At 41.5% G+C, this 26,041-nt stretch overlaps 2 protein-coding genes across 7 annotated transcripts in view; one reads left to right on the forward strand and one right to left on the reverse strand.

The window, feature by feature from the left end:
* LONP2 (lon peptidase 2, peroxisomal) overlaps positions 1-2,581 on the forward strand; it is a 119,029-nt gene extending 116,448 nt beyond the window's left edge. Inside the window, exon 17 of the mRNA XM_045381787.2 lies at positions 2,462-2,581. Within this exon, the coding sequence (XP_045237722.1) occupies positions 2,462-2,581 (120 nt within the window). The remainder of the gene's footprint in view (positions 1-2,461) is intronic.
* Positions 1,491-26,041, reverse strand: SIAH1 (siah E3 ubiquitin protein ligase 1). 6 transcript variants are annotated; one of them, XM_045381788.3, is made up of 3 exons: positions 25,832-26,041; positions 10,418-10,497; positions 1,491-3,415 (listed from the first exon to the last, which is right to left on the reverse strand). In XM_045381788.3, exon 3 carries the CDS (start codon positions 3,411-3,413, stop codon positions 2,565-2,567), a length of 849 nt encoding a protein of 282 aa, XP_045237723.1. In that variant the 5' UTR covers positions 3,414-3,415; positions 10,418-10,497; positions 25,832-26,041; the 3' UTR covers positions 1,491-2,564. The 6 variants fall into 6 exon arrangements, with proteins under 6 accessions (XP_045237723.1, XP_065393818.1, XP_005591919.1 ...); XM_065537746.2 differs by lacking the exon at positions 10,418-10,497 and adding an exon at positions 21,565-21,681; XM_005591862.5 differs by lacking the exon at positions 10,418-10,497.

The following is a 26,041-nucleotide window of genomic DNA, read 5'->3' on the forward strand; positions in this document are numbered from 1 at the left end:
TTGGCTCACTGCAGCCTCCGCTTCCTGGATTCAAGGGGTTCTGCCTCGGCCTCCCTAATAGGGTGTGCCATCATGCCTGGCTTTTTCGTACTTCTAGTAGAGACAGGGTTTCATCATGTTGGCCAGGCTGGTCTCGAACTCCTGACCTTGAGTGATCTGCCCACCGTGGCCTCCCAAAGTGCTGGGATTACAGGTATGAGCCACAGTGCCCAGCCACTTTTATTCTGAAAGATATTGGGAGCCCTTTTACATATTGTTAAGTAATCCTTTTACCATACAACATTAAATATGGAATAAAAGTCGCTTTTTCCAAGCACATATGCTAATGAACAGACCTGAATATAAATCTGTGGTTGAACTGTTATTCTCTTTCACCATAAAAATGGCTACGCAAGGCCGGGCGCAGTGGCTAACGCCTATAATCCCAGCACTTGGGAGGCAGGCAGATCACAAGGTCAGGATATCCAGAACATCTTGGCCAACATGGTGAAACCGTCTCTACTAAAAATACAAAAATTGGCCGGGCATGGTGGCACGCACCTATAGTCCCAGCTACTCTGGAGGCTGAGGAAGGAGAACCACTTAAACCCGGGAGGTCGAGGTTGCAGTGAGCCAAGATCACACCACTGCACTCCAGCCTGGGCGACGAGTTAAACTCCGTCTCAAAAAAAAAAAGAACAAAGGCTCCACAAGCACATTATAACCAGTTCAAAAGATAATATTGACATAAGGATGAGACTACACAATCATCTTTTCTGAAAATGGATAATAGAAATAAACTCTTATCCAAAATTATCCAGAATCAGTGGTGGGATAAGGGTGAAGTCCAAATTTTCATTAACTTTCTAGGCTTACAGTACCAATACAAACCACACAAAATTATCTTTCACTATTCAGAAGGCAATTTCAGAATCTTGCCATGTGCCTCAAAGTAATTAGCAAGTTAACTACATGGTACTAAAGGCATAATGGTAGCTAACATTCACTGGATGCTGATATGAACAAAGCACTGTTTGAGGTAACATACCTGTACCCCATTAAAACTTTTTAAGTAGCTACCATAATTTAACCCCACTTTACACATTAGGAAACTGGGGCCCAAGGTCACACAGCTGGTTAGTGGGGTAGAGCCGAGACTGGCACTTAGGTGCCTGAAGTCTGGCTGCAGAACCAAGGCTCTTAACCACTAGGCTATGAAATAGTAAATTTATTATTTCATTGTGCTTTTTTAAAGAGGTGAAAAGTGGTCAGCATTTTAGTCATTCTCCTGACAGTTGTAAGAATCAAAATGTGGGCAAGAGGGGCAGAGCATGGGAAAGACTGTAATCCAGAAGCCATATACCCAGTTATTTGCTGTGATTTAGAGTATAACTCTACCACACTTAAAAATGACAACACACAGCTTTCTGCTATATAATTAAAGTACGGAATGAAACAGGAAAATAACTTTGGATTTTATCAAACTTAGAGCTAAAGCAGACACAGTAAGATTTTTTTAATTTGCCAGAAATTCTTTTAATGAGAATTATAAAAGACCAAAAACATTTTTTTGCAAACTGCCTTTTTAAACAAATGATTTGCTTTTAATTACAAATACTGTGCATGACGATGCCTTCTTTTGCAAAACCAATAAATACAAGAACAAATTTTAAACATGTGATTTATCCAAGATATTTGAAAAAGGAAACAAAAGCCTGATTTGCAGTACTTATAAAAATCAATTTATTCTCTAACCTTTCAAAGATTAAGCTCAAAGGTGTGACTCATCCGTAGAAGAGAGAAAGAGAGAGACCATCTTACAGATGCTTTAAATAGCTTTTGATCATTTTTCCGATGTCACCTTTACTTTCTGGAACTCATAGCTTCACAAAGTAGCTGATTTTAAAATATTTCTAATGAACTGATTAATGGGGGAAAAGAAAATATTGAACACATGTTACAAACTTTTACCATAACAAGTATGCATATCAAAAGACACTAACTTTAAAATGGTACAAAAAAAGTGAAGAAAAACCTGAATTACAGAAAGGAAAGTCAAATTTATTTAATGAAAAACTAAAATTAATAAAAATTAGCAAATACACACACAAAAAAGCACACAGCAGCACTATGTATTGACTCACAAAGGGGAAAAGCAGTGGCCCATGACCACTCAAGATGGCTTGTCAGTTAAAGGAGAAAAACCCAAACACGCACACACCCACGCACGCACACACTCCCACGCAAAAACAAAACAAAATAACTATTTTTCAACAATACAATCAATCTACAACAAACACAAAACTCAGAATTATTTTACAATGCTTCCTTTCTTAATACAAAAGATGCCCATCTTGGGTGTATATACATATATTTTTTCAGTGGTTTACTGTTGACTTATTTTTAAATATATTAGTGTTACTACATGCAACTGTTTCCTGTATTTAACAGCCTTTCCTTTCATTTACCTTCATGTGTCTAGCTTCCACCTACCAAAAGAATTTTAGGTTGGCAGGCAGATGGGTGCCTTATTTTCTGTGAAACTGAAGTTTTAAACACTGGCCAGAAAATGTTTGATTGCCATTTCAACACATGGAAATAGTTACATTGATGCCTAAATTGCCATTTTCTGCAAAAAGCTGTGCAATGCTGGTGTCAAAGACTAGGCAGTCGCTATTCATAATGGCTGTTGCAATTCCTTCATGAATAGATCGAGGAGTCGCTTCCCAAGTCAATCGTCGCCTGTGACCATTTAGCTCAAGTCGGTAAGCAAAATTTTCAGCTTGCTTGCGTGTTCCTATCAGCTGTACAATTGCAAAGAACTGCTGGTGACCATCGTATTTTTCCTGTTTCTCCAAGACTAACATGAAGTGAAAGCCAAAACAGGACTGCATCATCACCCAGTCAACAGCACCAGGAAGATTAATGTCTGTAGCAAGGAAAACTATATCCTCTCCCTGTAGGGTTGTAATGGACTTATGCTGATGCATCAGATGGGGCATTACAGCATCCAAAGAGCCTTGCCATTTACAGGAAGCACCAGGGCACGGACAGGAATAAGGCCTAAACTCACAGAGCTCTTCGTGGTCTGCTTTTTCTGTGTGTGGCAGAGTTATTTCACATCCAGAAGAGGCATATTTACAGGGGAAAAGTACTGAATTAGCCACTTTCTCCATAGCCAAGTTGCGAATGGATCCCAAAGGGCCCCGGCAAGTTGGACAACATGTGAGCTTTGGGCGACAGTTGCTACAAACAAGATGGCCACTCTGACATTGAAGAATGGGTGGTAACACATAGTCAAAGCAGACTGGACACTCAAAAAGACTCGCCAAGTCATTGTTGGATGCAGTTGTGCCAGTCAGGGCAGGTACCCTCTGGGATGGTGGACACTTCGAGGTACCGGTAGGTAATGCTGTAGCAGTCTGACGGCTCATTTCTGAAATAAATACATAAGGAGGCAGGAGAAAAATAATTATAACCATGACTTATTTTACAAATAATGTTTACATGCCAGAAGTACTTAAAGTTTCATGCAAAATTTACTGAGCAAAAGAGAAAGAAAAATAAATAGAATTTAAAAAGTAACATACTAAAAAATAAAATTACACTGAATGTGCACTTTATTAGGATCTGTACACTGGATAAGCTCTCTTTTCAAAATATTCCGGAAAACATTTGGAACTCCCTTAATCGTCTTTGGATAGACTACATGGAATAATAAATGCTAAAATAGAAGATGGACCATAAACAACTAGAGAAACTATACAAGGAACTGAAGTTTAATCGAATCCGTTTTGCTAGGACTCTCTCCCTGAGACTCCCTTACTCTTATTTCTTTCTAATTTGGAGTCAGCTATTGATAGGTATAGGGAGTTACAGGTGAAGTCCTGGATAAAATCGGCACTCTGTATTCACACGGTCTGCATCCAAGGACTTCACCACAGCCATGGATTGAAAATATTCAGAAAAATTTACAAATAATACAAAATTTTTAAAATACAGTCTATAACAACTATTTACGTATTATTTACATTGTATTAAGTAATCCAGAGATAATTTAAATTATACAGGAGAATATGCACATACATATACGACACCATTTTCTATCAGGGACTTGAGCATCCTCAGGTTTTGGTATGGGGAAGGGGGTCCTAGAACTAATCTTCCGAGGATACCGCAGGACAAGTGTAGTTCCAATGCCAAAGAATCAGAGAACCTTCCATTAACTCTTCTTAATGGTAAACCATTATCTACTCTAGAGGTGTACTTTGGGAATGAGGGGAGGGGTCACAAGGGGAAAGGTCTGCTGCCATCCCATTATCCATCTTTACCTAATTAAGTCTTCCCCCCAAATTATCATCAGCCAGGTATTAATCTTATTTCTTACTGATTAGTGCCCACCTCAAGAGTGAGGGGATGTACTCGCTAGTGAAGGTAGCAAAAATATAAAAATAAACACACAACAAAGGTGAAGGGAGACATAGGAGAAATGGAGGGCCATCTCAAAACTTTTTAGTCTGGTAGAGAAAGTACATCTTTCTGTTCCACTTTCAATCCACAATATGTATCAGACATAATGAACAAAGGAGGAGAGTCAGGAAGAGACAGTGAAAAAGGAAAGAATAAAGATGATAGCACGGCAGAGATAATATACCATACTGGGGGTGGGGGATGAAGTCAACAGGTGAAGAACCCCTTGCAGCCTAGGGTTCTCCAGCGTTGCTGAAACATTCATCAGCAGAGTAATCAACGTTATTTAACAAGTAAATGTCATCTGGAAGAAATAATCGACAATGTAACTAGTCAAGCTGAGTCAAACATAAAACAAGCAACTTTTCCCAGGAAGCTACCTGGGCTGGGATATTGCAGGCCACTATTTGTCTTGGGGGTGGAAAAAAAGATCAGTCGATGTCCTAAGAGTGCACTCCTAGTAACTCTACTAAGCCATATTCTTTTTTTTTTTTTTTTTTTTTTTTTTTTGAGATGGAGTTTTGCTCTTGTTGCCCAGGCCGGAGTACAATGGTGCCTGCTCACTGCAACCTCTGCCTCCCAGGTTCAAGCAATTCTCCTGCCTCAGCCTCAAAAGCAGCTGGGATTACAAGTGCCTACCACCATGCCCGACTAATTTTTGTATTTTTAGTAGAGACGGGGTTTCACCATGGCTGGTCTCAAACTCCTGACCTCGTGATTCCCCGGCCTCGGCGTCCCAAAGTGCTGGGATTACAGGCATTGGCCACTGCGCCCGGCCACTAAGCCATATTACAAAATTAAAGCTTCAAAATTAATGTTTTAATTCAATTATAGTCATTATTCTGTTGCAGGGAACTTTTAAGAAACAATGTTGGTTACCAATGTGACCAAGTAAATGCAACTTGGTTTCTAGATTACCCAAGTGGTTACCAACTGATAGCTTAAATGAGGGCTTAGGGTGAAGGAAAAATAAAGATTAATTCCACATCATTAAAAGGATATTTTAAAGTTCAAGAGGCAACAAAAGTGACAGAATTCCATCATAATGTGTCTCATCATACGGACTCAGAACATGAATCAACTCTCATCTGAAGCCCAGTGTGACCCAGGTGTTCTGTCCCCTGACAAAGGACTATAAAGGAGCTCTCCTGTAATCCAGTTTCCCTCTGAGTAGATTCTTTGTACATATGACATCCATTTTATGTCACTTGTAAAACAGTGGGCTCAGTATTGCCAAAACACCCTGGCTGTATGCTGTATGCCTACTGCATGGTCCAGTTTACTTCAGTAAGCAGCATAACAATTACAAAGTGGTTCCTTGGGCACAAAACAGTCTAGTCAACCAATGCCTTTCAGATTACTAAACCAAACCAAGGAATCACATCCAAGGGCAGTAAACTCAGTTTATATTTAACACAACATAGCTAGAGACCGAGAAAAACACTGTTGTTCACAATTTCTTGACCTAGCAATAGTTATACATTTATCATCAACAGTTCAGGCTCACAATACATCTTTACCATTTTCCAAACACTATAGAAAGCACATTTTAACTCCTATTCAAAGTGTGAAAAAGAACTGAAATGTGAACGGTATTTCTTGTGAATGGAGGTATTACAGGACAGCAACTGCTAAAGCCTCTCAAAGCTCCAAGGGTGGAACCCAGCTCCATCTTGAAACAGAAAAGGAATCCCAACCACACAGCCGCCCTGCAGTAGGAACTAAGGACAGCCCTGCAGAAGTCATGACGTAACCTGAAGTTTGATTTAAACATAAAAAAGCACAGCAACCCAAATGAAACATGACTGAGAACCTCGGAAACGGCTGGATTCTGCTGCAGCCATTCCCTAAGCCAGACAGGTTCCACTGACTAATAGCGTTCAAGCTTCATAGCCTCAGCAACCTATCCTCTTAATGTCAATACCTTTTCTCTTCCTTGTCCTGGCCGCTGGTAAACATGTGAACAAGACTCCCCTCCAGGAGTACAGAGAAGGTGGAGTAGCCTTTCCCGTCATGAGAAGTCAGGCCGCGCATTGCGTTTCCCCCAAGAAGTAAAGGAACAGGCCCCTCCTGGGCACTTTCTGCTCCTAAGCACAGAAGACCCAAATTCGCGTCTGAGGTCAGGATCCAAATATCCATTTACTTCTCAGAAGCACGAGTTACAGAGGTGGAGAAAGGAAGCCTTCCCATCCCCAGGAGGCAACCACACCTCCCTGTGAGCTCAAATTCGGCTGCATCTCCAAAAATGGGAGCCACAGCTGCGCTGTCCTCCAGTGTGCCCTAAGCTTTCGTCTGTCTCCCAAGTTTGTCTTCTCCAGATTCACTCCGTAGGCTACTGCCCAGCTCCGGTGGAGGCCGGGGATGCAGGGGGCGACGCGCTCACTGCGAAGGAAGTGCGCTCCCTGAGCCAGCTCAGGGGCTACTGCAGAAGCCTGCCTGCTGGAGAGCCATTTGGAGCCTCGGCCGGGGCTGGGCCTGCGTTGGGAACGCCCACTCCAACCCGGGGCGCCAGGGCCAGCTCAGGGCGCGCAGCGCGCAGGGCGGTGCCCGTCTTGCTCGCGCAGGGGTGGGGCTGTGCCCGCAAGCCCCGCCCCGCAGCCCAGGGCGGGGCCCCGCCACCCCGCTGTTGACCCCATCCCACCCCAGCGACATCGAGCCTTCCTCAGCATTTCCACCAGTTTAAAATTAGGTAGAACCATGCTGTTTTCGGTAGGTCACAACAGTCGAATATCGGCAGTTTCTCACGGTTCGATCTAAGAGCTACAGCGTATCTGGCGTATCTGGGAAATGCGTGCCCACACCGGCGCTACATTCCCGGTTCATCGTGCAAACTCTAAATTTTTAGAGTGAAAACATTCTCCTTAATTCATTCAACAGCTATTTACCGGGCATCAACTACCATATTTACTCAATTCTAGCTCACTTCATTTCTACTCCTATGGGCACTATATTTTAAACTCTCCTTCCCCGCTGTGAAAAGACTTCGCAGGAAAAGTTGTAAGCACACTTCTGCCACATTAAACTCCTACTTAAACCTCCTAAGAGATTATACTCTTCCCACTCTGAGAAAGCCATCGTAAATGGCCTCATTAAACACAGAGTAGCTTGTTTTGTTTTTAAACAAGCATTACCCTAGCCCCAATAAAGTCCTGGGCCTCAGATTTGCATTGCATCAGCTAGTGCGTGCAGAGGTTTAACCTGTCATTACATCATGCTTAGGGCAGCCTCCAAATGCAGCAAGAGCTGGCAGTGAGGAGTGAACCCAATGCAAGGAACTGCAGATTACCCACTTTCAGCAAGAAATTTTAACTCTACCCACTTCCTCACTCTATTAACAGTGTGTCCAATCACCTCAACCTCATTTTACAATACAGGCTACACAAAACAACATTAGGAAAAGAAATATAATTGAAAATAGACACAGTCGTGCCAGAACTATTTTTTTTTCTTTTTTCTTGAGACGGGGTCTCACTGTTGCCCAGGTCTGAGTGCAGTGGCACAATCTACACTCACTGCAGCCTGGGTCTTCTGGGCTCCAGCAATCCTCCCACCTCAATCTCCCCAGTAGCTAAGACCACAGGCTGGCACCACCACTCTCGCTAATTTTCTTTGTATTTTTTGTAGAGACAGGGAGTCCCCATGTTGCCCAGGTTGGTCTCGAATTCCTGGACTGAAGCAATCTGCCTGCTTGGCCTCCCAAAGTACTGAGCCACTGTGCCCGGTCTGTATTTTTATTTTCTAATATTTATTCATTCAACAGGTCTTAAATTTCCCTAGAGAAGAAAATTTCATATATTTTAGAGAAACTTCCACAGAACTATGAGAGAACCAAAATGTATACAACAAAAAGATGACTGATTATTTCTCAAGCAAAAGATATTTCACTGTTTATCAAACTCCAAAAGATCTGTACAGAGCCTTACAGCACACTCTGAAAACCACTCATCTATAGACAGGCCCCTCTACTTAATTAAGTTAGAAAAGTGGAAGCATTCTAGAGTCATCTACACTTGGATTCAAACCCAGGCTCCCCTAGTTATTCAGCTGTAAAACTGGACTGTTTCCAGACTCAAATGGCTTTTGTCTAGATTGAGATGGGTAATTTATGTGTATCACAGGTGGTACATATTCCAGAATATTTAAGTTTAGAGCTGAGACCGGATTTAATTGCCAAGTCATCAATTAGAAATTTAGAATTTGTAGATTCCAAGACACACACTCCAAAAGATGCCTTAAGCTTGCAAAGGTGATCAAACATGTCTGCCAAGAATCAACCACCATTTAATTTTTAGCACAATAAACCTTAATTCTCAACTGGGTAGAATATTTATTTACACTAGTTTTACAAACCGCTGAAAAGTTCACAGAAGTACCTTAAGACAAGCCCACAGAATCCAAAAACTGGCAAAAATCCCAAACTTAACAAGAATGCACTATTACCGATACTTTCTAAAGCCTACGTCCCAAGCCCAGTTTGGTATATAGTTTAAGTAGATGTCAATCTAAATAAAAACATTTTAGAATCAGCCTTTAATGTTGTCTTAGTAATTTCAGAGCATTCAGCCATTGATTTACCATGCATACTTAACAGTAGAAAGATAAACTTTTATTCTCAATTCCACGTGGCAATCTTTGTTTCCTTTTATAAATTACTTATAAAAGTTTAAAATGGAGAAATGTAGTCAGATATGGAAAAAAAAAGCATAATATATTGTAAATGAAGTTACAAATAGAACATAGGAGGGATGGGGTGAGAAATCAAGAGGACTACAACATCAGACCAATGAATCAGTTATCTGTATGAGGATACTGGTGATTTTTAGCTATCTTTTTCCAAAGGGGACAATAAACTGCTTTATAAAGTCTGATTAACAACTATGAAAACAGTCAAAATGAGCAAAAAATAAAACATGTTTATTCTTAATTTAGTAAAAATAACAACAACAAAAAAGAGCCGGGCACGGTGGCTCATGCCTGTAATCCCAGCACTTTAGGAGGCTGAGGCGGGTGGATCACCTGAGGTCAGCAGTTCAAGACCATCCTGGCCAACACGGTGATACTTTGTCTCTACAAAGTAAATACAAAAATTAGCTGGGCATGGTGGCGTGTACCTGTAATCCCAGCTAAGGGAGGCTGAGGTGGAAGAATCACTTGAACCTGGGAAGTGGAGGCTGCAGTGAGCCAAGATCGTGCCACTGTACTCCAGCCTGGGCGACAGAGCAAGACTCTGTCTCAAAAAAAATAAATAAATAAGGATAGGATGCGATTATCACTACCCCACCTCTAGTAACAAAAAAATTATTCTTAGAAACAATAAAATATAAAGTACATGTATCAGATTACAAATTTGCTCTTTCCATTAGAAATCTTAATTAAATAAAACTCCTCCATTCAAAACACTAAGGTTTTTCTTGTTCCCAGAATGCCTTTTGGTTAAAAGGGTGCTTTCCAAACTCATCTGACATTGTGGCAGGTATTATGTAGAAAATGTTTTATGTTAAATTTACGTTAATTAAACACTGCTTCTATTTTAAGATTTGCTTCTCACACAATGACAATATTAAGGCAAGTCTCTTAAAAATTCAACGAGTTAAAAATGCCAAAAGTTAAAAACTCAAACACTGTTATAAGATAATGAGGACAATAAACAATCTATAGTTTCCAGAACTGTAGCAAAGCAATAAAATGATTTCTTAAAAACTGTATGTTTTTCCTAAAACCTCCATTTTTCCTGAAGATAATTCTGAAAACTTTTCAGCTACAGAAGAAGTTACTAATAGGTCTAGACAGATTGATTATTGGAGATGAGGGAAACCCAGGAAAACTGCTGTCAACAGAAGACAGAGGAAAGGCAAATCCCGACTTAAATGCGTTCAAAGCAAAATACAACCCCTTGCTAAATCATTTTATTTTGAGGCTTCCAACCAAGCTAAACATTAGCATATACATGGGGTTTGGTGGCTCATACCTGTAATCCCAGCACTTTGGGAGGATCACTTGAGCCCAGGAATTTGAGACCAGCCTAGGCAATATACTGAGACCTCATCTCTACAAAAAAAAATACAAAAAAATTAGCTGGGTGTGGTGGCATCTGCTGTAGAGCCAGCTACTTGGGAGGCTGAGGTGGGAGGCTCATCTGAGTCTGGGACGTAAAGGCTGCAATGAGCTATGTCTGTGCAACAGAGTGAGACTCTGTCTGGGAAACAATAAAATAAAGTGTAACATCCCCCCCCCAAAACAATGCAAGCCCTTCAGCATGCCAATAGGAAAACTTTCCCTTTCCCACCAGGCACAATAGATTGTACTAAACTCCTAACTTTGTCAAAGCAATTAATCAAACCTAACTACCCTTGAATCCTTAATTTTGTGGTGTAATCACAATACTTCAAAGAAAGTTTCTGAAAGGATTACGAAAGTGATTAACTCTCCATCTTAGTCTAAGTCTGAAGCTCTCGCATAAATTCCGCAGCTTTGAATCCTGGTCACAACCCCTCTTCCCTAAGAACTAAGTAAACTATGCCCACTGTCTTCTGCTATTCAGTGATGTAGGTGAAAAGCCTAATGCCATTTTCATTCTCAACCCTTTGCAGATAACTTTCTGATATGCTAAAGCATTTTCCAAAATATACAGGTATCCTCAATCTCCAGCAAGTGAACAGAGACTGATGGCAAGAATGGCCACTCCCTTCCCTTTCCCTTAAGTAGGAAGAGCCACATAAATTCTGATTACATTACTCTTGTAACTTCTTAACTCCCTCTATATAAGTTTTCATGCTTAATTTTCACATCTTTCCTTGGACCTTGATTGTTGGTTGTCTAAACACAGAGGCAAAGTGGAGACTTCCCTTTATTCTCATTAATGAAGTGCCCCAAACACGTATTAAGCACCTACTAAGTGCCAGGTATACTCCTCAATGGTTTACGTATGTTCTCATTTAACCTTTCCAAAGACCAAAGTTAGACATTTATCCCCACCTTACTTAAGAAAATAGATTTCAAGGCCAGGTGTGGTGGCTCCCACCTGTAATCCCAACAACTTTGGAAGGTCAAGGCTGGCGGGATCACTTGAGGTCAGGAGTTTGAGATCCGCCTGGCCAACGTGGTGAAAACTTGTCTCTACTAAAAATACCAAAATCAGCCAGGTGTGGTGGCAGGTGCCTGTAATCCCAGCTACTCAGGAGGCTGAGGCACAAGAATCGCTTGAACCCGGGAAGGGGAGGTTGCAGTGAGCAAAATTGCACCATTGCACTCCAGTCTGGGCAACATGAGTGAAACTCCATCTCAAAAAAACAAAAAACAAAAAACGAGTAAGAGCAAGCTGGCACATGCCTGTAGTCTCAGCTACTCAAGAGGCTGAAGAGGGAGGATCATGTGAGCCCAAGAGTTCAAGGCTGTACTGCACCATGATTGTGTCTGTGAACAGCTACTGCACTCCAGCCTGGGCAATACAGCGCCTTGAAATAAATACGAGCACAGCCAGATGTTTTGCTGTCTCTAATCTCATCTTCTTTTGAATAACCCTAAAAGACAGTATGTATGTTCTCCTTACTTACCCTGGTATGAAATATTTAATTTACCATTCAAAACATCTTGTCCATATTTACAAAAAGTTGTCAAGAAAATAAACTTCCTAAAGTCTTTAAATTAAACCTTTACTTTCCATCAAAGTGATAGAATCACATATTCTAAGTCTGCCATTAAATTATTAGATATGAAATCAAAGCAAAGTGAGTACCATGGAGACGAAAGAGCAGAGAAGAGCAACAGAACCAGGCAGAGGGTCAAACAGGCTTTTTCAACTTTTTATTTCATACCACACATTACTAAAAAAATTTAAATAACCTTAAAACTTCTTAGCAACACACCTGAAATTAAAATTATTGAAACTATGTCAGTCTTGATTACGAACTAATCTGCAATATAACCAAGTCTCAGTGTCTAGATAAAAGCATTCAAATACTACTTACTTAGTTATCTGAATACAACCATTTACTACCTTATGTTTTATATTCTCTCAGGATACAAAATTCTCAAATATTCCAGTGCACACTTGCTCTTATACTCCATCTTGGCATTTAAGCTGTGCTTTTTAAAACCTTACTTATAAAATTCATGGTACCTAGTTCTACACTCTACAACACATTCAACTTCACATTCCATCTGACAAATCTGGCAGGTAAGCATGTACACACACACACACACACAAAGAAAAAAATTTTTACAGCAGATCAAAATTAGCAGTAATCTATAGAGTTTGTGATACTACACTAAGCATAAAAGAGCATATTGCTAGGAAGACTAAAGAAATTAAAGAAACAGGGTAAAAAGTCACATTAGCGAGTCCGATACATTTTGACTGATGACTCTTTACTAGTGAAATAGAAAAAAAGTAATGGAATTTATAGGAAAGAAATGCCATCTTTTAAAAAATCATGGAGCCTTATTAAAATTCAATTATATTCAGTTGAAATAGTTACAATCTGTGTTGATAAAAGCAGTACCACCTGAAACTCTAGCCAAACCATTTTAGTTACTTCAACTAAGGATGTAACACAAGAATTAACAACCTGTACTAATTTCCCTCAAACTAAGGAGTTTCACAAGGAGTTCACATTTCTCTAAAAATTTAATATTTTACTTTTGTGTTTTTAATAGTCTAAAAAACATATCAGCACATTCTGAATCATCTGAATACACCTACTAGCCATGTAATTAAATGCCTCTATTCATATTTATGGCCACACAGGCTCTAAGTTGGTCCTATAGTACTCTAATTACACAAGCTAAAGAGAAAAACTGAGGTAGATCTAACACATAAATAATTCATTTGTGTGACGCAAAATGTCATCATGGTTTCCACTAAAGCACTTATATGTCAGTGAAAAAATTAAGATTTCATACGACCACATGATACAGGGCAATTAAGGTATGCTTAACTCAAAAAGAACCTTCCTGATAACAGTCAATTTTGCAACCGTAAGTCAACCCCATAAGTGCAGTTTCAAGACTAAAATTCAGCCAACAGTATCCAATATTTTACTGAATCAGTAATTTGAATTTCAATGGTTCTGTGGTTTTGTTTGTATTTAAATTGCAAGTTTTGAACTGTCAGCAACACCTGACAGAGTTGAAGGATCACTGGACTCCTGCTAATACTCTGTTTGCCGACTTCACATACTCTTGGTTTTCCTATCTCACCAGTCACTCCTCAGCTTCCTTTTATTCCTGCTCTTCTCCCCAAGTTATTGAAATTGTAGCTGCCTATAGATTACTGCAATCTCTTCCAAACCAGTCTCCCTGTTTCCATCCTTGTCTCCCACCCTTACACCCTAAGATGTTCTTTTATGTACACTGGTACTTTAATGATCTCATTCAGTCTCCTAGTAAATTCCATCAACATGCTAAGGATTTCAAATTTTTTATCTCCAGCCCAGATTTTAAAAATAAACACAACCCTCCAGATTTGCCTGAAACCCCAGATTTGTACATCCAATTGCCCCTTCAGGGGGATGGCCAAAGAGAAACTCCTTATCACCTCCCAAAGTCTCTCTCTTCACTCAGAGTCTTCCTTATTTCAACTGATAGAGACTCCATCCTTCCAGTTACTCAGGTCAAAAGCCTTCAAGTCAGCCTTGATTCTTCTCTTTCACAACATACATCTAAAACAGTCAGGAAATCTTATTGTACCTCCCTTCAAAATATATTCAGAATCCAACCATTCCTCCCTACCTCTACCACTACCATCTAGTCCAAGCCACCAGTATCTCTCATCTGGATTACTGCAATATCCTCCCAACCAGTCTTAGTTTCCAGCAATGCCTCTCACCCTCACCACCTAGTATGTTCTAAGAACAGCAATTAATTAATCCAGTTCCATTTTATATCAGATGACATAAATCTCTGCTCTATACCCTCCACTGGCCACCCATGTTAGAGTAAAAGCTGAAATCCTAAAAATAGCCCATAAGGGGCCAATATGTATAAGGATACAATATGGTGCTGTGTTCCCATTACTCTCTGACTTCATCTCCTACTTTGTTCCCCTTTACTCATTGCACTGACTTCCTTGTTCAATGGCAATGCTAGGCTGCTCCTTTGGGTCTGTGCCTTAAAATACTTTTCTCCTGAATATCCACGTGGCTAACTCCCTAACTTTCAAATCTTTACTTGTTACATTCAATGACACTCTCTCAGACCCTCTATTTAAAATAGCAAGCAGCACCCTGTCCACTGCCCCTCTGTGTACTCCTAAATCTTTGCCCATCTCACGCCTGCTATTCTTTTCCCCGCAAAGAATGTATCATCTTCTAACAGACTACATAATTAACTTACTATTTTTTATTTGTTGTTATAGGCGCCCCCTGTCCTCAACTGGAAGGTAGGATTTTTGTCTGGCTCAATTATGTATCCCAAAAACTTAATACAGTGCCTGGCACATAGTACAGGCTCTAATAAATATTTTTTGGGTGAATAAATAAATCAGAAAACAAGAACTTTGGACTTTTGGTCAGCAACATCCAGGGTCAGAAAGCAACAGAACAATGCTTTTACAATTCTCAAAGAAAATTATATCCTAGAATTCTATACCCAATTATCCTGAAAGTGTTGAGGGCAGAATGATGACGCAAGGTTTCAAAATACTACCTACCCTGGATATGTTCTTAGGAAGCTCCCGGAAGATAAGCTCTTCAAATACAAGGGAAGCAACCAAGAAAGAGAACAGGGTTACAATAAACAGAAGGCTGCATCTAGGAGAAAGGTAAAGAAACTACTGAAGATAATGACACCTTTATGCTAGAAGAGGGCAACTGAAGGCATCCAAACAACCTGATGGAACATTTCAAGCGGCAAGGAATGTGAGGTAGCATTAACAGTAAGCACAAAAGAAAACAAAGCCAAAATAGGAAGAAAAAAAAAAGGTATTACCAACAAAAAATACAAACTAAAGAATGCAGAGAAAGAAGTAATCAGTTTATTACATGGCTCAAACTGTGAATAACTTTGACAGTCAGGATAATGCAAATAAAAAACTGCAGTGTTACTAACTAAATTAGGAATGTAGGAATGAGAAGGGTATGCACATGTGATGGGGGCAAGAAGAGTTAAAGTCACAAAAGGAAATCAACAAAGAAAGCCAAAAACTGAAATCTAAAAACAATAAAAGCGTGTTATTTAAAGACAAAGATAAATGCAAAAATAATAAGCTAAAAGAGGTCAAAGTGATGACTGAGGCATGAGAATCACTTGAACCCGGGCATGGAGGTTGCAGTGAGCCAAGATGGCGCCACTGAACTCCAGCTAGGGTGACACAGTGAGACTCTAAATAAGAAGTCTATCCTCTAATCCACACATGTTGGCAAAGGAGTGGGTATGTATGGATGCCTGTTTGTAACAGTAAACTGAAAACAGCCCTATCCTAAGAAAGCAGTTAAATTACAGTCCATAAAACAGAATACTGTGCTGCCTTTTTTAAATAAAATGGACTCATATATCAGACCTATTAACATGTAAGAATCAACTGTTTAAACTGGGGGGAAAGGCCGGGCGCAGTGGCTCACGCCTGTAATCCCAACAACTTTAGGAGGCTGAGGCAGGAAGATCACTGGAGGTCAGGAGTTGGGAGACCAGTCTGGCCAACATGGTGAAATTCCATTTCTACTAAAAACACAAAAATTATCCAGGCATGGTGGCAGGCACCTGTAATCCCAGATACTAGAGAGGCTGAGGCAGGAGAACTGCTTGAACGCAGGAGGAGGTGGAGGGTGCCATGAGCTGAGATCAGGCCACTGCAATCCAGCCTGGGCGACAGAGCGAGACTGTCTCAAATGGGGGGGCAGAAAAAAAGCCACAGAATATACAAATTACAATTTCATTTAGGTTTAAAGAAAAAAAAGGTAAGTATAATAGATATGCATATTGATGTATCTATTTTCATGTATGTACGCAGGTATGTAGCATGTAATGAAACAGAAAAGAAACTGGAAGGACATCCAAACTGCAGAATGTAGTTTAATGGTTTAAGATGCAGGATCAAAGGGAGAGCAAGTCTGGAATCAGACACCAGAGAGAGATGGGACCACTGAACTAGAGTCACACGAAGCATCAAGAACTGTAAGAAACAGAGACTGTAAGCACAAATTTCATCGTTTGAAATTACAGTACACAGTTCAAACATTATAGTTCTTAGAGGTGATAATCATGAGAAATACTATAAGAATTTAGGTCAGATCAAAGAAACTAAAATATCTTTGGCTGAGTAGAACAAAAAAAATGTGAAGCACACACAGACTACACTAAAATGTCTACAACGGTTACTTTTTAGTAATCAGATTATAAATAATCATTTGGGGGTGAGGGGGGATTTCTCTATTTCTCAAATGTTTCATAAAATGATTGGCAATAAAAAATATTACACTTAAAAATTTTAGTGCACATTTTATGTTTCCACATTTTCTGTTAATGAATTACTAGTACTTCTACAAAATATAAAATACAGAATTCAAGAGCCGATTTTCTCCTTGCTTTCACTTTTTTCCTTAAAATTCCTCAAATAGATGGATACTTACAGGAAACTTAAAACCAGCTTATTCACAAAAAGCTACATATTTTGTAGACGTTTTATTTTATACTATAAAAAAAATCTTAATTTTTTTTTTTTCTTGAGACAGAGTCTCGCTCTGTTGCCCAGGCTGGAGTGCAGTGGTGCAATCTCAGTGCACTGAAACCTCCACCTCCCAGGTTCAAGCAATTCTCCCGTCTCAGCCTCCTGAGTAGCTGGGATTACAAGCGCCCGGCACTACACCTGGCTAAAAATATCTTAAATTTAACATTTTAAAAGTTAACAAAATTTATGATAGCCCCCTCTCCTCACAAACTCAAAAGAATACAGCCTGCAAAAATTAACATCTGTATAGACAAGTTATCCGAAGTTGTTCTAAAAAAGCTAAATCAGGGCCTTGATAAATTTTTAAAAGTAAAGCTACCTTACTCAACAAGCCTGAGCGCTGGCCAAATTCAAAAGAGCAAAATTCAATGCGAAATACAAAGGAAGGAAACCAGGAAGAAGTTTTTAACAAGGAGAGGATTACTTCATTTTGTTAAACAAATTATTGAAGTAGTCTTTCCAAGGTAGAGTCTTCGCAGAGAAGCTAGTATACACTTACATTTACTGTACCAACCATCACTAGACCAAGGTGGTCAATGTGACACTAATAACTATACCAAGTACAGTTAAATATTTTCTACAAAATTCAGGACTGGCACTGAATTCCTTAAGAAAATATTTCTCACTGCAAGATCTGTTTTATAAATATAATTAGTTCTCCAAAGGTTTTTCTCTTTCTAGTTCATTCCATATGTGCCCAGACTCCCTGTTCAAAACAAAAATGAATAAGCAAAAAAAAAAAACAAGTAAGTTCAAACATGACTGGGCAACCACAAATCTAATGAAAGGTTTCTGCCAGCATTATTCTGGTCATACCTTGTCTATAACATTAAACCTAAAGTTCTGAAAGGTTTTTTTTGTTTGTTTGTTTGTTTTGAGATGGAGTCTTGCTCTGTTGCCCAGGCTGGAGTGCAGTGGCACCATCTCAGCTCACTGCAACCTAAGCCTCCTGGGCTCAAGTGATTCTCCTGCCTCAGCCTCTGAGTAGCTGGAATTACAGGGGGATGCCACCACGCCCAGCTAATTTTTGTATTTTTAGTAGAGACAAGGACAGGGCTTCACCATGTTGGCCAGACTAGTCTTGAACTCCTGACCTCAAGGGATCTGCCAGCTTTGGCCTCCCAAAGTGCTGGGATTACAGGCGTGAGCCACCATGCTGAGCCTCCTGAAGATTTAAGGAAAACAAAATCATTCTAGAAATACTGGTCAGAAAGTATTTGAGATTGTCAGCGAAAAGAATACGACTTAAAAAACAAAAGAAAGGCCAGGCATGGTGGCTCACGCCTGTAATCCCAACATTTTGGGAGGCCGAGGCGAGAGGACTGCTAAAGCCTTTGAGTTTGAGACTAGCCTGGGCAATATAGTGAGACCTTGTCTCTAATAAAAATAAAAATAATAATAAAATAAGAAGTACTGGGACACAAGGCTATTCAGCTGGTAACTTTGTCATGGACAAGCAAGTAATACTCCTTAATCACACAAAAAACAAAACGTTGAGTGAAAGAAGCCAAACAGAAATGAAAGAGTACAGGCCAGGCGCAGTGGCTCATGCCTGTAATCCTAGCACTTTGAGAGGCCAAGGCAGGCGGATCACCTGAGGTCGGGAGTTCGAGACCAGCCTGACCAACATGGAGAAACCCCGTCTCTACTAAAAACACAAAAAATTAGCTGGGTGTGGTGGTGCATGCCTATAATCCTAGCTGCTCGGGAGGATGAGGCAGGAGAATCGCTTGAACCTGGGAGGTGGAGGTTGTGGTGAGCCAAGATTGTGCCACTGCACTCCGGCCTGGGCAACAAGAATGAAACTTTGTCTCAAAAAAATAAAAACAACAACAACAGAAATGAAAGAATACAAACTGTATGTACTGTTCCATTCATATAGGGCACAAAATTAGGCAAAGTCAATCTATGGTGTAAAAAGTCAAGAGGTGGTTTTTTTTTTTTGAAGGTGGCGGCTCCTTGTTTCTTCGAACTGAGAGGTGGTTACAATAGCGTTCCCTTTGTGAAAATTTGTCAAACTGTACACATGATTTGAGCACTTTTCCATATGTATTTAGGCTAAATGTCAACAAAATAGTTTACAGTTAGAAAATAAAAGTCCTAATATTGCTGTAGGTATTCTCCTAGAATCTCCTTGAACAGCCAGATGCTAACATAAGCTAACACTTCACAGCCTCTCTCCTCTCTTTCCCTCTGCACAGTTCTTCAACCTGTCTCTCTCTACTACCCATTTGCTCCAGCAACACTCCTCAGGTCCTAGAGCAGTCCAAATTCATCCCTACTTCATGGGGCTTTTATCTGGCTGCACCTTCCATGTAAGATGTACTCCTTCCCGCTTCAAAGGGCTAGCTCCTTATCCTTGGACACCAGATCTCCCTTCCACCCCACTGGTCACTTCAACACTTTGACTCCTTTATAGTACACTTTACAATTTGTAATTCTGTTTCTTTCTTTCTTCACTAGAAGGTAAGTGGTAATATTTAGAGAAGTAACTTACTCAACTAATTTTTTTACAATAAACACTTGCTGTGTTAGGCAATGTGCTTTGGGATGCAAAGTAGGCAGTGTCCCTGCTCTCATGGAACTTAAAGTCACAAACACAACTAATAAGTGATAGAGCCAAGAGACACATCCAGGTCTGACTCTTAAGGGCTTGTCCTCTTAGCCACTTAATTTTACTGACACTCTAGCATTACGACATGGGGGCTGGGGGCTAGGGGCCGGGGGCAAGAAACAGCAATATACTTAATAAATGTTCATGTACTAATAGAACTACGGGTTAGAGAGGTTCAGTAATCTCCCCAAAGTAGCACAAATAGACATTTCAGAGGCTAAATACAATTATGAGCAAAGGCACATAGATGCTAAAGCAGTGTTCAAGGAACAGAAGAACCCAGTTGACATAGGGCAAAGAGGAAACACAGGTAATAAGGCTGGCAAAGTTTATAAGAAACAGTATGCCTTGGTAAAAACAAAACTAAAAGGCTAGAAGAGTGTAAGAACAGTGTAAAGTCAGTCACTCAATAACTGTTTACTGAACACCACCTATGTTCCAGAAAGAGAGTCCTAAACTCTTGAGACACAAGGATGATCAAGTCCTCATAGAGATTACAGTCTATTTGGGGAGGCATACAACTAAAGAAAAATTATAATTCAGGAGGATACGTTACAGTGGGGCCGAGCAGAGTGCCATGGGAACACAGAGATGACACCCAATTCAATGTGCAGAGTTCACAAAGAGCTTCTCAGCTAGTGATGTCCAGGCTGAGATAATAGAGCTTAATAGGATCAGAGGGGCTTGCAAGTAAAGTCCAAAATGGCAGGGGAGTAACAAGAGAGGCCGAGGAGAGGCTATGTACTTACGAACCATATCAAGAACTTAGAGAACTTTACACTAAAGCCTTTTAAGTCAGGTTCACCTATTAGAAAGCTCACTTAAACTGCAGTAGGAAAACTGACTGTAAGGCTAGAGACCAAAAGGAGACCTCTTAAAGGTAGAAGGAATGAATGCAAATGTGAAGAAGAGAGGCAATGCCAGCTTTGAGATAGAGAACACAAAAAATATCTGCAAAAGATATCTGTATCTGAAAAAGAACTGTTATCCAAAATATGCAAACGTGTCTGAACACAGTGGCTCAGGCCTGTATTCCCAGCACTTTGGGAGGCTGAGGCAGGCAGATCACTTGAGGCCAGGAGTTCGCCAGGCTGGCCAACATGGCAAAACCCTGTCTGTACTAAAAATATAAAAATTAGCTGGGCATGGTGGCTCATTCCTCTAATCTCAGCTACTCAGGAGCTACTCAGGAGGCTAGCATGAGAACAACTGCTTGAGCCTGGGAGGTGGAGGTTGTAGTTAGCTGAGATGGCACCACTGCACTCCAGTCTGGGCAAGAAGAGTAAGATTCTGTCTCCAAAAAAAAAAAAAACAACAAAAAACAAACAAAAACTCACCAATGAAAAAACAACCCAACTTAAAAAAAGACAGTCAAAAAGACCTTAACTAACTCCCCACCAAAAAAAAGATATACAGATAACAACAAGCATATGAAATGATGCTCCACATCACATGTCATCACAGAAATGCAAATTTAAAACAGTAAGATACCACCACAGGCCAGGCGCGGTGGCTCATGTCTGTCATTCCCCACTTTGGGAGGCCGAGGTGGGAGAATCTTGAATCACTTGAGGTCAGGAGTGCGAGACTGACCTGGCCAGCATGGCAAAACCCCTTCTCTGCTTAAAAATAAAAAAAAAAAGTTAGCCAGGCATGGTGTACGCCTGTAATCCCAGCTACTCAGGAGGCTGAGGCAGGAGAATCACTTGAACCTGGGATGTGGAGGTTGCAATGAGCCGAGATCACACCATTGGACTCCAGCCTGGGCGACAGAGTGAGACTCTGTCCCAAAAAAAAAAAAAAGAAAAGAAAAGAAAAAGAAAATACCACTACACACCTATAAGAAAAGAACTGCTGAAATCCAGAACAGTGGTACCTCCAAATCCGGCCAAGGATACAAAGCAACAGGAACTCTCATTCATAGCTTGTAGGAATGCAAAATGGTACAGCCAATCTGAAAGACAGTTTGTCAATTTCTTACAAAACTAAAGATACTCTTCACTTTGGGAGGCTAAGACAGATCACTTGGGGTCAGGAGATTGAGGCCAGCCTCGCTGACATGTTGAAACCCTGTCTCTACTAAAAATCCAAAAATTAGCTGGGCATGATGGCAGGCGCCTGTAATCCCAGCTACTCGGGAGGCTGAGGCACAAGAATCACTTCAACCCAGGAGGCAGAAGTTGTAGTGAGCTGCGACTGTGCCACTGTACTCCAGCCTGGGGGACAGACTGAGACTCCATCTCAAAAAAACAACAGAACAACTAAACATACTCTTACTATCTGATCCAACAATCACATTCCTTGGCATTTACCCAAAGGAGTTAAAAACTCATGGCCACACAAAAACCTGCAAATGGATGTTTATAACAGCTTTATTCAGAATTGCCAAAACTTGGAAGCCAACCAAGACATCCTTCAGTAGGTGAATGGATAAACCAACTGTGGTACATCTAGACAACAGAATATTATGCAGCCCTAAAGAAATGAGTTACCAAGCCATAAAGACGTGGAGGAAACCTAAATGCATATTACTAAGTGAAAGAAACCACTGTGAAAAGGCTACATATTGTAAGAGCCCAGCTACACATATGACAGTCTGGAAAAGGCAAAACTATGGAGACAGTAAAAGTAAAAAGATAAGTGGTTGGGGGTGTGGGGATAAACAGGTGGAGCAGAGGATTTCTAGGGTGGTGAAAGCATTCATGTATGTCATTATATATTTGTCTAAACCCATAAAATGTACATCACTATAATCTCTGGGTTATAATGGTGTGTCAATGTAGGTTCCTCAATTGTAACAAATGTACCACTTTGACAGGGAATGTTGATGATGGAGGCGGTTACACGCGTGGGGACAGGTGCTACACGCCAAATCTCTTGTCTCTTCCCCTCAATTTGCTATTAACTTAACGCCGCTCTAAAAAATAAAGTCAATTTTAAAAATCTGCATAAGGGGATATATGGGTCTACATCTCAGTACGCAAAAAGACTGGAGGCCAGGCACAGCAGTTCACACCTGTAATTCCAGCACTTTGGGAGGCCGAGGTGGGCGGATTACTTGAGCCCAGGAGTTTGTGAGCAGCCTGGGCAAGATGGCAAGACCTGACCTGGTCTCTACAAAATAATTTTTTTAAAAATTAGCCCAGTGTGGTGGCACATGCCCCTAGTCCCAGCCACTTGTGAGGCTAAGGTGGGAGGATCCTTTGAGCCCAAGAGTTGGAGGCCGCAATAAGCTATGACATCACCACGGCACTCCAGCCTGGGCAACAGAGCGAGACTCATCTCAAAAAAAATTAAAAGACCTGAGTGTCATTAGAATATGGACAGCAGTAGGTGAGTAAACAAGTATGTACTGAGCACTAGGTACTGAGGATATATATTAAAAACACAATTCTTGCCCTTACGCAGCAGATGTTCTAGTAACTATAGCTATGGGAACTAAATCATTTAAAGTGCATTAGAAATACTGCTATTTTGAAGAATACTATTAAGGATACTTATTGTAAAAAGGAAAATTTCATCTCCATTTTTTTGGGGGTGATGGAAGACTGCGGATTTCATATAGATTTTGTTGAAAGAGAGGGCTGTACCAAAAATATCCAGATTTTAACATTTTACAAGGTGCATATGGGAATTCCACAAAATTCTGTAATAAATCTCTTTAAACAAAGAACCTCCAATCTTTAAAAATTGTGTAAATCAACTGGTTAAAAATACAATTTCAGCAGTCTCCTAAAACTTTGCAAATTACTAAACTTTGTTACCCCAGTTATGTAAGATCTGTTTTCAAAACACGATACCCACTGAAAATCCTACTTGTTATGCTATGTCATTACTGACATAGCTAGATAATTTCTTTATAACTCCAATTTAATCTAATTATGCTTTTTAATTACAGATATTAAGAAAGAATATTTCTCTACAGCAATTTTGTAAGAACTTCCCAAAGCTTAGAGGGAACAGATTAATATTTAACAGATGTAAAGTACATTAAAATTGTTTCTGAATTTGTACTCTGTGGAATACTTACCCTGAAAAGTCATCCGTTTCATATCTATTATACGTATTTCAGTTTAAAATATTAAATGTTACTAAATAATGTTGGAAAGATGCCAATAACAAAAAAAACTGTTTGGCATAGTAAACTTTGGGGAACAAATTCTGGATATAATTGCAACTACCCATCCAAGATTACAGAACTCTGTATCTTCATTTAAATTTTCAGAATGAAACACTACACAACCAATTTGTGTAATCCACTTTGAGTCTCACGATCTACCAGTCTGAAGTCCTAACAACTAACTAAAATCCTCTCCACCATAATTTGAGCCAACATTTCCCAGATAAAATTACCAGACCATTACATTTGCCACCACACTACATTCTGCTCTTCAGTAACTTCTAAAAGTGATGGTAACACCATACATACCACCATAGATACACTCAAGTATTCACTGTCCCATTTTTCCAAGTTAGTTAACTCAAGTCCTTGAAAGTGAACTGATCAATAAATCTAAACTAGCTAAAAGGAGACCTCATTTTAATCAATTTGATTTTTTTTAATCACAAAGATATAGCCATTCAAATCCCTGGCCGTAGCAATTTCCAAAATGCCACCATCTCAGCAAGTTTGTTAATTTATCATACAAATATTGTCCTTTTTAACAACAAAATGCACTGAAAGAAAAAATCCAGCACTAAAGATCTGTGACCTGATTTCACAAATTCTGGCCTATGCACTTTCATCATACCAACACATCATGCCAAGATAACCTCGTAAGTTTAGCTCTTTAACAACAGCCTTAACAGTAAACATTTGTTGAGAACTTAGCATGGGCCTGCCACTGCTTTCAGTCCACCTATTGTCATCTCATCAATTCTCAACAGGGCTTCAGGTAGACACTGTCTTTACAAACCCATTTTGCAGATAAGGAAAGCAAAGCACAGAGATGTTAAGTATCTGCCCAAGGTCACAAACCGGTGGAACAGGATTTGACCCAAAGCAGACAGTCGGACTTCACAGCCCGTGCTCTCAACATCCAAGTGCTGAAGAGTTAACAATTTACCCTTGACACCCGCTATAAGCAAAGGTAAATGCTCAACTGCTAGGAAGGGGCAGTCAGAGCACTGTCCTATATCCAGTATCCACGGTCTCTCTGTTTGTTCATGGCCTCTATGACTTTGGCAAAGGAGCTACACAGATCTGATTTTCCGAACACCCAAGCTAGACTTTTCTGAATGTCCGAGCGAACAAATTATGTATCTTTCCAGGAAAGGGCCGAAGGCGAAAAAATACCTACGCATTGGTGAGGCCCAGCTTATTCACTTTCTTAAGTTATAAATTTGGGAGAGTTAAGAAAGGACCCCAAACTACCCGGCAAATGAAGCCTAGGAAATGCCAGGTTTATAATAAGCCAGAGCTTCCCTGGCACGCCGTTCACGCGCCCTCTTCTCTAACGACATAAACAAGGGAGGAGGCTGCATTCTTCCCACTGCACAATGAAGCCTCCGGCCGAAGCGGCAGGAAGAGCGCAGCCCCGTCCGGGACGGCTCCAGCCGGGTGTCGGGGGCAGAGAAACGAGACCGAGGCCGGCCGAGCGGCGCGGTGCGGCCCGGGCCTCCGGGCGCCGTGGGGAGGGAGGGCAGGGCCCCGGCAGCTGCCCGCACTCAGCTGACCTCCGCCATGTTGGCCGCACACCCCGGGACCCTCCACAACAAAGGCCGGCACGAGGGCGCGGGGCGCGCCGGGCGCCACCCCCGGCCGGGCCCGCCTCCCGGGCGCGCGGGGGCCGGGCCGCCGCCGAGGCCCTTCCCCCGCCCTCGGCCCGGCCGCGCGGGGCCGACCCTCACCGCCACCCCGCCGGGCCCGGGGCTCCGGGGGCGGGGGCGAGCCGGCTCGCGGAGGCTGCGGGCAGGGGAGGGGCGGGGGGCGGCGCTCGACCGGGCGGCCCGGCTTCGGCCGAGACAAAGGCGCCGCCGTGCCGACTACTGCCCGCGCCCTGGCCGGGCCGCCCTTCCCGCCCTCCGCCATTACCGGGCCTGGGCGCCCGCCTCCCGGAGAGCCCCTCGCCGCCGGCTCCTCCCTCAGGCCGGGCCCCACTTACCTGTGGGCGGAGAGCGCGCCTCGGACCCCGGTCCTGGCACCAACGCGCTCCGTCGCCAACCCCCGCCACCGCGGGCAGCGCCACCGCCTCTTCCCGGCGCCGAGACCGACGGGACACTCTGGGCCGCCGCCGCCTCTCGAGAGCGCGCCCCGCAACGGCCGCCCCGGCTCCCCCCTGGCCGCCGCCGCCGCCGCCGTTTCGCGCGTCCTC

This window comes from Macaca fascicularis, chromosome 20 (genome assembly GCF_037993035.2).
Source record: "Macaca fascicularis isolate 582-1 chromosome 20, T2T-MFA8v1.1".
NCBI lineage: Eukaryota > Metazoa > Chordata > Mammalia > Primates > Cercopithecidae > Macaca > Macaca fascicularis.